Source organism: Gallus gallus, chromosome 2 (genome assembly GCF_016699485.2).
Source record: "Gallus gallus isolate bGalGal1 chromosome 2, bGalGal1.mat.broiler.GRCg7b, whole genome shotgun sequence".
Classification (NCBI taxonomy): Eukaryota; Metazoa; Chordata; class Aves; order Galliformes; family Phasianidae; genus Gallus; species Gallus gallus.
In genome coordinates this window covers 17,543,411-17,555,835 of record NC_052533.1, presented here as the reverse complement: position 1 = coordinate 17,555,835, position 12,425 = coordinate 17,543,411, and the positions used below count along the sequence as shown (strand labels likewise).

The window sequence follows — 12,425 nt, the reverse complement described above, 5'->3', positions numbered from 1 at the left end:
CAACACTGCGGTGAGAACATCGGAACGTAATGAGCCCGTGATGTGGGGACTTGCTGACTACTACCACAGTGGGAAAGGAGGGGTGAGCACAAGGGGGTAAGCTGGAAGTTTAGATTGGACATCTACAGTACACAGTTTATGTAGAAAAATATGGTTCTCAAGAAGTTTTCATTTATTTTGCTGCAGTCCCAGCATTAATGAGCCCATTGGCTCGTATACCCTGATGACCATCACTGCTTTCTTCAGGTTAGAGGAGGAGAAAACATGTAATCAGAAAAGATATTCTCTTCCTACACCGGAGCACATATGTGCACCTCCTAAAGCCAAGGTGCTTCAATTGCCTGCTGGAGCCAGCGGCGCATCACACACAGTGTGCCAGCAGCAACAACAGGGAGAGATTCAGCATCCATCGCCCCCACCCGTGTGGACAGGCAGGGGACAGCACCAGGATAGGCAGAGAGAGGCTGGGGTGGGGGCAGCGGGTGCCAGCTGGGGGCTGCTGCCACACAGGGCTGCAGAAGCAGCGCAAATGGTGACCCGGACAGGCAGCCCGATGCCCTGCAAGTAGCAGTCCTGGAGCAGCATGGCCATGCTACAGCATGAGCAGCTGGAGCAGCCGTGCGACGTGCAGGCTTGGGTTAACGCTGGAGATATCATTAAATGAGTAATTAAGAAGCGTATTCTCTCCTCTCCCCATCACTTCACCTGCTCTTAATAGAACAGCTCCTCAACAGCCTTCCCTGTGGGGAATGTCTATGTTATCATTAAGTCTGCCGGGTATATTACAGAGGTAAAAATATTTCTGAAAACATTGTCTTGCTACGTCTGTGCAGTAAAACAAAAGGAAGTGAGGAGTGACAAATGCATTAAGAGAATTCAGTCAGTCAGAATAAAGAACAAAACCTCCTTTTCTGCCACTCGGGCTGTGCAGGCTGCTTCATGCGCTGGGAGACCCGACGAGCAAAGCCTGGGGATTCCAGGCCTGAAAGCCCCCTCTCCTCCCAGGAATTATCTGGGCTTATTCCCAAGTATTCTCATATATTTGACTCTTAGCTCAAGCCCTTACATGCGTTGGCAAATTCTGCCAGTCTGTCCATCCTCTGATAACTGTAGGACATCTTCCTTTTTTTGTACTAAGACCAGGACTTCACCTACTGAGCTGTTGCTCCCAAACCTCTGCTCCTGGAGCACAGCCCAAACACAGAATGCAGTGGTGAACCACCTCAAGCCCTTCACATGCATGCGGAAGAAGCAGGGTCAAACCTAATGAAAAGGTTCAAGGTTTCTGATTGAGCTTTACGGCATTGGCTGCACACCCATTTTAACAGCCAACATTTGTCTGTAAGCGAGCAGAAGAGGCTGAAACACGAGACCAAAGGAATTACCTCGTGAGTCATCAAAGTGCTTTATTTTATAAAGCCTTGCTCATGGTTGGAGTGTAATCTAAGCACTAACATATACAATAATGAGACCTCCTTGCCCTGTCCAAATAAACAGTTTATCAACGGTAATGAGCGACAAAACTGCTACACAGACAGAAAGTGGTACATTTCTAAAATGGTCTAAAAATGTACACTCATTGGCCGCAATTGAACATTTACTCCACGTGTACCTCATTTTGAGTTCAGGGTCTCGCTGCGGCCTCACGCTTCAGGAAGCCACAGGAAATGAAACTCCGGTGATAAATGCAGACAATGGGGGAATAGGGGAAAGGACAACAAAATACCAAGCCACAGTACCAACTTATTTAAATACATACAATACAAAAGTATACACATACATTACAGTGCTGCAGACATCACTAAGTCAAACGTAACAAAAAATCCCGTAGGAAAGGCAGGGGAAAGGAGAAAAGAATGAGTACACAGCAACAGGGATAGCGTTGCCTTTGGCCACCAAAGAGTGTGATGGGCTGCTATCTATAGGCTCCTCGGAAGTAAAACGTACGTTATGCACAGGTGCAGGCTGAGTAGCACTGATGTTAGTAATGGAGAAGGCATGCTGGCACTCCTGATCTCTGTTAGAAATGACAACGGGGAGGGCTTGACTTCCTTTAGATTGCCTACAAAATCTAACAATTTCAATACAGAAATTTCAAAGGCACAGCTTTAGCACAGTGTATAAGTAGATAAACTTTAAGCATGTGTAAATCTGTCTTTCAAGCATGGAATCTTCCAGGGAGAAATACAAGAAGAGAAGAAATACAATGTCGTTGTTTAACAATTTTAAACGAGTTAAACATGATCAGCACAGTTTCAGGCAACGCACTGTACAATCAGATCCGAGTACACGGCAGGACGGGTCGTTTCGGTGATAAAAGACATCCTTGGGAAAAATCCCTCTGCAATCTCCTTCCTCGTTTTATTGTAGGAGTCTGCCGGGGACGTGAGGGAGACATTCACCGTAGTACATGGCTGCACGTTACACTTGGAGGGTGACGAACGTACTTCATCTGTACTGCAACATAACTTTACATGTAAACTTAAAAGTCATATATTGTACACAGCTCTAAAATTCAGAAATATCCCTGCTTTCCTAATCATGTAAACAGTAAATCTGGGGTTAATTTTTAGAGGGATCATCTATAATAAAATACTGCCATTTCAGCAGTACAATGTAAGCATTTGAACTTCAAATTCCCGTTAAATTACAAGAGAATGGAGTTTCTATCCGTGCGCACGTCTCTCGCGGGTAGAGACGCAGCTACCATTGCCCAGAACTATGTGCTTCTTCACATAAGCTCTTTTCCACTTGTAACGTTATTAGTTCCTATACTGCAAGAATATAAAACAAACGACAACTTCGGGTAACAAAGTGAAACAAGCAAGGTTTTCCCTTAATGTAAGTTCACGGTAGCAAAAATGTACACACGGCATGAATTACACGTTAGCTCTTTGTAAGGTCGGAGACATCGGCTCCTGGTGCCTGAGAGCCCGGACTGCCCCATGCGGTGTGCGGAAGAAATGGGAGAGAGGGGGAAAAAAGCCAACAACCCCCCCCAAAAAACTGCAAGAACCTGATGGGAAGAGCTCCGGCACCACGGGCTCACTGCTGCAGCGCTGTCTGTAAGGAGTGCCAGTGTGCACGGTGTAAGTGTAACATTCGCAGTAAGGTTTTTATTATTATCACCACCGTCATGAATACTGTCACGTATCTTTTAGTTCAAAAAATAAACTGATCCACAGTTTACAATTTGCTATCGATATGGTAGATTTAACATGCATTTACTCTCCCCACCCCCACCCCACACCTCTTTGCTCAGTTGCTCCGTTTCAGCCGGTAGCGTCAGAGTGGGGCCGTCACAGCGCACTCTGAGTAAGCTGTTCTATTTATTTAATTTAACGTTTGTTTGTTTGTTTGTTTGTTTTGCACACACAAAAGAGTCAGAAATAGCTAGAACTATGCTGGGAATATCAGGCAGCTGTTAAAGCGAGTATTCCACCCCACTTCAGTCATCTTTGCCAGCAGATGTAAACAAAGGGGTTGCTTTCTGCAAGATGAGCGCTTCTCTGAGTTCCTTTTTCCCTACCCTCGTGGTCACTGCTGCTGTCCCCAGGTCTCGGGTCTGTCCGGTGTGACATGAGGGGTTACGTCAAGATGTTGGCAATAAAGTCCAAGAAGCGCTTTGAATACTGTTCGGGATTAACGGTTGAAATTTCTGCGCCGGCCTGAATAGGGGATGGGGAGGGAGGAGGAAAGAAGGGAGAAGCAGTGTTCAGTGGACGCTTTGTCACCAACCGCACTGTGATGGCTTAACTTGTGGTCTCAGAAGCAGATACCACACGCACGCGCTGTCATCAACCCTCCGGCAGAACACACAGGGCACCTCTTGAGGCTTCACACCTACACTGGGCACCCACAGCATCCGCCTCCCGGTTCTGAATGGCATTCTTTACTTTCCTTATTCCTTCTTACTTTCGTTGCGTTTCATTTTCCTATACAGTTTCCACTGCTCACACCTAAGCACACTACCCACAGATTCCCATCTCTTGAACAGCAGCGTCTTCCTGCAGAGAAGACTGAACTACTGCAGTTGGATCCAATGTGTCCCTACTTGGCTGATGCACACTGCTATCTGAATGCTAACTCATCTGCTCTGGAATACGTGGGAACAATGAGACACTTTTTCCAGCATTTAAACCCGGACTCCCCAAATTAGCTGCACAACTGCTAGTTCAGAGAGGTCACAATTTCAGTCAGACTTTTCTTGGATGTTTTCAGTTACATTTTCCTCATTTTATGAAAGGAAAAGAATGCCTGCATGCAACTACAGAACCACCTTCAGTGTCAGGTGGCTGAGGATGCAGGCAGTGAAAGAAAACAAAGCGGTCACACAAACGTCATGTTCTGTAGTAAGCTTTAATAATCACAGTTATTATTCACAGCCTGTATTTGTCCATTATGTAAGCCAGGATCGTGGCTTTTTTTTATTTTTTATTTTAAGTTCATTAATAACTGCCAGCTAATGGCTGCATATGGTCTGCAGCGACTTTCAACTGCTTTGAGAACGGAGAGAGTAATGAGCGCGTTGTACTGCAAGCCTGTCCAGGGCTCACTGCTAGGCATTCTAAGTCGCCTTCTATTGGGAACTCAAAAACCCTGAACTCCTTGATTAAAACCATCCACAGTGTCCTGGTTCTTAGAGGAGGGACCCCAGCCTCATAAATGATTACGCTCTTTTTAATGAGCTTAGGAAATTCTGACCTCAAATCACCATACAGTGATCATGGAAAATACAAATCTTCCTTTTGGAAGACTGGGCTGCTTTGCCATAACTCTTTGGTGTCTGCTGCTCAGCAGCAGCTTCAGCCAAAAATGAAGAAATTCATGGCAGTCAAATACAGGCCTTCACTGAATGGTATCCAAGTATCCAACATGTACATTTTGTGCTTAATCTTGCAAATTGGACTTAATTTTTCTTTTTTCTTTTTAAGAAATCTTTTAAACTGAGCCACATTATATGCTGAGGAATTAACTTTCAGCAGGTTGTACCCAACAATGAAACCATCAGCCTCTGTCAGAAGTAACATTCACAACAGCTTCCACAGAGCTGTAAGCTAATACAGGGCCTGGTGAACAGCTTCGTCAGCAAGAATAAAATACATCCCACTAATGTAGGACAAAGCCCTGAAGGGGCAGTGCCTCACTGGTCTTCTTTATAGGTAACAAAAACGTGTGCAGCTGAAGAGGGAGCTTTAGTATGCAATGTATAGAAGTTACTCTGTACTGCTGTATCACATATGAAACTAGGAAAAAACCACCTCTCTCCTTTGCACAGATCTCTTGAACTGTGTTCTATCAGAGCACTAAACAAGAAAAATGCAGAAGTATAAACTGTATCAGAGGAAGAAAACAGACACTTACCCCATGCTTTACTGTTTTTGCAGCATGGGCAGCTTTCTTTTTTGCATCATAATGAGTAAGAATGTCAATAATGGCCATAAAATATACTTCCTTCCTAGGTGCACCTGCAAAGGACAAGTACGTGAAAGTGAGAATGACATTTCAGTCGTGACTTCTCCTTCCAGCAAAGGAGACTTCTTTAGGATCACTCAGCAGCTCAGGGGGAGTAATGTCAGTCAGAATTAGGGTTCTGTAGAGACCACAGGCTCAATATATTCCTAACTGCAAGTTTAAATGCACTTATATGTAATGAGAAACCCCCTGAACAAGTGTAAAATAAACCACCAGCATACTGAAATAGGAATTATTGCTCACTTACTGTGGATTTCAAGTTCCTTTATAGTTATACAAACAAACAAGGAAAAACTAAGTTTTATATGAGAGGCAGTGCCTCTGAGTCAGCAAGAGCATATTTTATTTATTAATGAAACTATGCATTTCTTAATGTAAATGCTGATAAAAAACAACATTCCTGTCTTGAGCAGCCACTGAGAACTGCAGTGTCTGAGCAGCTAATTCAGTACCTGAGCTGACTGTGCAGTAGGTATGCTAGCTGACTGCATCCATCCCCATACATCACTACATCTGAGAAATGCACTCAGTAACAAAGCTGTGCATCACAGATGCCTTTTGCTTTTTGCTGCACCAAAGAACAACTGATTTCCTCTTCTACAAAGCAAATTCATATTGTGCAGTGCAACTTTCCCTTAATATTGTCGTGAAGATATGTGGATTCCAGCGTAAGAATCAAAACATCTTAGCATGCAAATGTTTATTACTACTTACTTTCATGAGATTTTATTCCATAAACATCAATAGCTGGATCAAATTCCCCAGGAGCCAAAGGCAGCGAGCTGTTCAGTGTGTTTCCTGGACTGTCTGGAGGAGTCCCAATAGGGTGCGTCCCGTCGCTTTCACCTTCATCTTCTCCATCATTCTCTTCACACTCTACTTCCTCCTGTTCAGCTCTTTCAACATCATGAATTCCAACTAGCAAGCTGTAGTCCATGAGTTTTAGCTGAGCAAGGAACTAGAAAGTGATAACAAGCAATTTATCAGTATCACAGAAAAATGGTAAGCTCCACTTTCAAATAAGAGAAGTTACAAAGATGTCATCGGTCGAGAAAAACGGGCACTGCTAAGGAAGAGCAGAGCGGAGGACTAAGTGGGAAAGCTAGCAAAGAGAGACTTCTAATTATTAAGATGTAGTGATAGCATGCAGGTCACTTGCAACTTATACTAAAAAGCCCCAGGATACTGTAGCAGTGGTCCAGCTAGGGTTGTTCTGACAACCACACCAGCACATGGGATGCCACGGTCTGCAACCACGTCTGCCCCTTTGCTCCCTTCTCAGCCTTATTACAGAATCATGCAAAAGTGCTTAAATATCCTTGCAATGGAAATGCAGTGAACTATTATGACATGAAGACATGAAATGATGCTGTACTATCTTCAGAATTGAAGTCACATAAGCAAAACGTGAATGGGAATGAAAGGACATTTTTGAATCAAGGCTAAAGATGAGAGTTTGAAGAAAGCTGGGAAATGAGTGTACTTGCTGTGTAGACAAACTGCTATTTCAATTGATGGGAACATTGTAAGGAAGGAAGGAAAGAGGAAGATGAAAATAAGAAATGTTACAAAAGCAAGAAGGGATGAACAGTTCAAGGAGTGAAGCTGCCAGAGGAGGAATCTCTGTGGAACATCTGCTTATGATACACACAGAACGTGAAAATATAAATTGTTTAAGCTTTCAGAAAAACTAACAGGCAATAAAACGCAAATTAGAGCAGACCAGAGAAGGGATTTTGGTCAGACTTTGGAACAGTGGTAGGGAACAAGGAGTATGAAATGAGTATGAAAACATCGGGAAATAAAAAACTAGTTTGTCAAGATCCTGACACTGAGAAGAGGGAGCAATCACAGCTAACATGACTCTGAATTCAAGAGCTAGAAATATATTATGAAAAGTGAGATTGAGGAGAGGCTTAAGAAGAAAGAAGAAATTGGTTTCTAACCATTTCAGTATAATAAAGCAAAAGATCGTTCACAAGACTGGAAGAGATGATATGCAATGATATTCAAGAAGAACAGATGAGATTGGCCAAAGGTAATGGAGTGGAAAGTGGAGGAGTGGAAGGACTCCAGGCACATCGTTGGGTATTTGATAAATATCAGGAGAGGAGAAAAATCTACCAATAATGATGAAAAACTGCATGAAAGAGAACAGACCCTTGGGAAGAAGAGTGAACTGCAGATTAGAAGAACAAGGGTTCTGTGAGAGCACAGAGTAAAGATCATCTAATTTGAAGAGGAGAAAAATATCCTTATGTGATTGTTCTCAGGACAGTTTCAGTGGAATGAGGTGGCAGGAAAATGAGGCAGGAATGAACTGGGAAAACTCATGGACAAGAAGCCATCAGAACAGCAGCAGCAGATATCACTACAATAGCAGTAGATATTATTACAATATGCTTGTTTGAATACAGGAAAGGGATGCAAGACAATTATAAGAGAAAAAGTGCAACAAAAAACCCATTTAATGACAAAAAAGAATGGATACAAAGTCATATTCTTCAGAATTCTATTTCACAGTTTGACTATAAATACTGTTTCATGAGATAATTTTATGCAAAGTGCCATGCATTTCTCTTCACTGTAGTAAAATCTGCATCCAAGACCGGGCAAAAAACGTATACTATTAGCTAGCAAGGGCAGAAGAACCAGTAGAAGCAAAACAAGGCTGAAGAACAGCTTGACTTTATTGAAATCAGGTGTCAGACCACTTCACGCTAGTGGGCTTTGTATATTTAGCAATAGTCTGTATAAATTTCAAAATCATAAAACACAGCCTCTAAGATATTATCTGGAATCTGCCCTTGTATTTACAATCCAGTAAATGATGTAAAAGATAGCACACAATCCACCTTCTGCAGCAATAAAGTATCCTCTATATTCATTGCACATGTTTAAGATCTTGTCTGCAACCTACTTGAAGTAAAAGCTTTAGTCAGCAACTGCACTACATTAAAGAGCACAAAAATTCAGTTCAAATAAACCTATCTCCAGAGCTGTGACATTGACAGAGCAATTTTTAAGCACAACGTTCCAAATATAAAAGAAGCATATACTGATATTTCGTGAAATACTTTTGTTTTCATAATTACCATCATCATAAACTTCTCATCATTATGACAATGGGAAATCACATTTCTTCAAAAGCAAATCATTGCAAATTCTGAGGCTCCAGTATTTTGTACAACTACTGAGCTTCTGAACAACACTCAGATACAGATCTGAAAAACCAGACAAGTCAGTTCACATAGCCACCCTGACAGAAGTAGCTGAAGGTCTAATTAAGTCACAGGGGCAATCCGCTATCAGGTCTCTTCTAGCAGATTTTAAATGGATTTTAGGTTTTAAGTACAGGGATTGCAAAATACTGTGTTTACTGATAATGTTCTGAATTATAGAAACTGAAGTCAAGTTACATGAATTAGATACCCCCAGATTTAGTTTTCTTTATTTGCTCACTGACTGTATCAATCATAGTAAGTATGACTACAGTCAGGAGAAAGTTTTTCACACAGAGGGTGGTGATGCATTGGAGCAGGTTGCCCAAGGAGGCTGTGGATGCCCCATCCCTGGAGGCATTCAGGGCCAGGCTGGATGTGGCTCTGGGCAGCCTGGTCTGGTGGTTGGTGACCCTGCACATAGCAGGGGGGTTGAAAATCAATGATCGTTCTGGTCCTTTTCAGCCCAGGCCATTCTATGACTCTATGACATTAAATTTGTATATTAACATTTCTGTAGTAGGTATAGGCTACACTCAGCCGATTGCAAATATTTAAGACCTATGCTAATGAGTCCACCTGGTACATACACATTTCTGAAGCACGCTGCTATTGTGATACTAACGATAATATAAAACTGGATTACTAAGATGAAAGAAATAGAGCGTGCACAGCTGTGAGTAAGGGAAGCTACGTTATCTGTTACAGACTACAGTCCACACATGGCTCCAGCTAACATCAGGCAGTCCTGGTGTGCCTCCACCTGTAAAACACAACCAGCAATACTCACCTCTCTCTCTTGGGGGCATTTGGAAGGACTATGCTTGTAAAGCGCTTATGCACTAAGTAGTACCATCATTTTAACATCACATCACCAAGGCAGGGACAAAGCATGGCAACCAGCTATGGCATCAAGCCATTTATCACATCAGCAAAAGCAGTGATCAACTCCTGAAAGTTTAAATTATGTTTCATTTAAAACAGTCAGTGCTTACAGATCGCAAGTTCTCATTCATGAATTACAGGTATGCTTTCCTGAGCTATTTGCAATTTGCCACACATTTTAACAACGAAGAACTGAACAGGTGCACTCTTACCTCAACGTCCTTTTTGAGTTTCTCAAGGAACATCCTTTTGTTATTTTCATCAATATGAATCTTTTGGCCATCGTTAATAAAGTCGTTGTCTTTGAATGTTGGCAGCTCTTTGGCCTAAAATAAACAAAAACCGCTGTAAGAGTCAGAACACAAACAGAAGTGCAGTGCAGTTGATGGTTCAGAGTGAGTCCAGAGCAAAAGCTTCTCCAGCCCCACCAGGAGCTGAACCCTCAAACCTCCCAAAAAGCAGAAGGCTCTCCAAGGCCCAAAAGAGGGCATTAGTGAGCCGTAACAGCTGAAAGCCCCACCACTTCTGCAGTGAGAGCAACTGTACTTCCGCTGCATGCAGCTGCTCACAACTGCAAGCACAAATTCTCTTCCCTTGCTTAGCCACGCTGTGAGTAGCCCAGCAGGTACACGTTCTCTGGGAATGCAGTAAATTTCACTTGGACAAAATATCAAACTCGATACTTCATTTGCATCTAACCTTCAAGTCCATACTTCTTCCAAGACGTCATTTGTCAAAGTGACAGTAAGTGAAGTTGAGACACAATCTATACCTCATAATGAAGTGCTATTGCATCAGAGCTTATAGACCAAGCCAGGCTGGATTACACTTTACGCAGCTACTGTAAATGTTTGTAAGTGCCTAATACCAAATAATTGCTTATAAAATATCAAGTGAACATGAATTATGCAATGCTGCTTAGAAGGGGTGAATGCCAGAGAAGGCTGCTGTCTTTTAAATACATAATTAAATATTCTTGATATTGGAGCATTAGTTGATTATCTTCATCTTTAACTCTCCCATGAAGTGATTTGCAACAGCATTAAGGAAAGCCAGAAACTCTCACATGACCACTGCAGTAACCACTGGTTTTAGTACTAAGACCCTCAAATGGGCTGTTTTCAGAGGGCAACGACTGAAAGCTTGCTTTAAAGGAACACCCAACCAAGAAAACAGATGACAAAATAGTTCCTCCAGGATATTTGGTCAAGTGACCCAGAAGTAATCATTGCTTCTACAATCAGAGCCTCGAAAAATTCTGCCCATTCAGCCTTTCTCCCTGCCCTCATCTCTAATAAACATTAGGGAAGAAAAGGCTTTGTTTACAAAGAAATGTGGCAGAACACCTGAGTGTTAATCCTCATTTGCAAGTCCTCCCACTAGGAATGAAAAGCAGCTCACATCAGCCCACTGGAATATCCTCCCCCAGCATAAGCAGTGAGTACGTAACTTTACCAAAGATAGCACTTCTTGTAAGTTTATTTCCTTGCTACAACACAGTAAGGAGAAGATCTCAAAAGCACTTCTTTCTTCTCTGCAACACGCATACTGGGAGGCACAACATTAAATACAAGTGTCACAGCAGACCCTGCAGTGCCTTCATGCATCTTCCCAGTGGGCAGAAGCTTTTCCTGCTGTTGGGCCGTGCACAGAAGTGGCCGAAATGCTCAGCTCCCCAATTCTTCAAATTTCTTTTCTTGGACTTGGAAATTAGGAATTGCTCCGGATCCCACAGTGCTCCGTTTGTTTAGAGAAGTAGCTGTGATCACCTGGGTATCGCCCAAACATTTAGTTACGAATCCGTGTTAAATTCATTGCATTCCAATACTTAGGAACCTTGGAAAAAACTCAAGTCCAAGCCTTTTTGCTCTGAACCACGTTGCACCTACAGCACTGTGATCATATACCTTCTAATGTTGCTCCACAGGCTTTCAATCTATAAGCTTCAAATGAAAGGAAAGCCCCACCTCAGGGCACTGCTTCCTCGGGTGAGCTGTTCTGAAGTGCTTCCCTTACAGGTGCCACAGATGCTTCCTAAAGCCAGCAGTGATTTGGTTACTGCTGTATGACAGCATCGATTTTCTTTCCGACCTACTGAACAAGAGGTTTAGGACGAGGAGGAGCAGGGGGAGTTTCAGATAAGCATTCCTGTCACACACAAACAGCCCCACAGAGGAGGGCTGGTGCTGCAGGGGCGGGCTGGGGATGCGGAATCTGATGTGTGGGAGGTTCAAGAATGGAAGGATTCGGATGAATTCAGTGAAGCTGAAACACTAATGAAAAGAATGCAGAAACCACGCTCCTTCACTGCTAGCACCAAAGCCACTAAAAAGTCCTCATCTTGGGTTATGTTTGTGCCCAGCTGTCTCAGTTGTAGATGACAGTAGACAGAGGTTGAAGTGAAACAAGGCCATCAACACCGAAAAACCCCTATCAATGCAGTATGAGACTGGGGGAGGTAAGGCAGAAGGACATGTGGGTCCATGGGCAGGCCCTGCTGGGCCAGGCAGGGACTACTCCCAATAAAACTGAGCTAGCAATGCTGAGCCCCCCCAGGCCTCAACACCCTGCAGGTTTTATCTGAGGGCACATTTCCTCACCCAGATCCCACAGTAGGGAAGGCTTGGCAAACGCAAGCATGAACTGAAAGCCAGTGCTGATGCATGGAAACGAAAAGAGCAAGAAATAAAAGTAGCAGGTGCAATATGAGAAACTGGAGCTAAAAAGCTACACGTCAGTGGTTGCTCTCACCATGTTACATGAACGATGCCCCCAGCCTACATTCTTCCCTCTACTGTCTTCCAGACAAGGCTTTCTGTGTCTTTTTCTCTTATGTGCTAGACG

At 43.1% G+C, this 12,425-nt stretch overlaps 1 protein-coding gene across 6 annotated transcripts in view; it reads right to left on the bottom strand.

The window, feature by feature from the left end:
- Nucleotides 1-1,389: 1,389 nt before the first annotated feature.
- The window catches only part of PIP4K2A (phosphatidylinositol-5-phosphate 4-kinase type 2 alpha), a 131,770-nt gene continuing 120,734 nt past the window's right edge, over nt 1,390-12,425 (bottom strand). For all 6 annotated transcript variants that reach the window (XM_040680801.1, XM_025147181.2, NM_001030971.2 and 3 more), the window contains 4 exons: nt 9,794-9,907; nt 6,190-6,433; nt 5,365-5,468; nt 1,390-3,668 (listed from right to left, as the gene is read on the bottom strand). In XM_040680801.1, the coding sequence (XP_040536735.1) occupies nt 3,588-3,668; nt 5,365-5,468; nt 6,190-6,433; nt 9,794-9,907 (543 nt within the window). In that variant the 3' untranslated portion in view covers nt 1,390-3,587. The remainder of the gene's footprint in view (nt 3,669-5,364; nt 5,469-6,189; nt 6,434-9,793; nt 9,908-12,425) is intronic.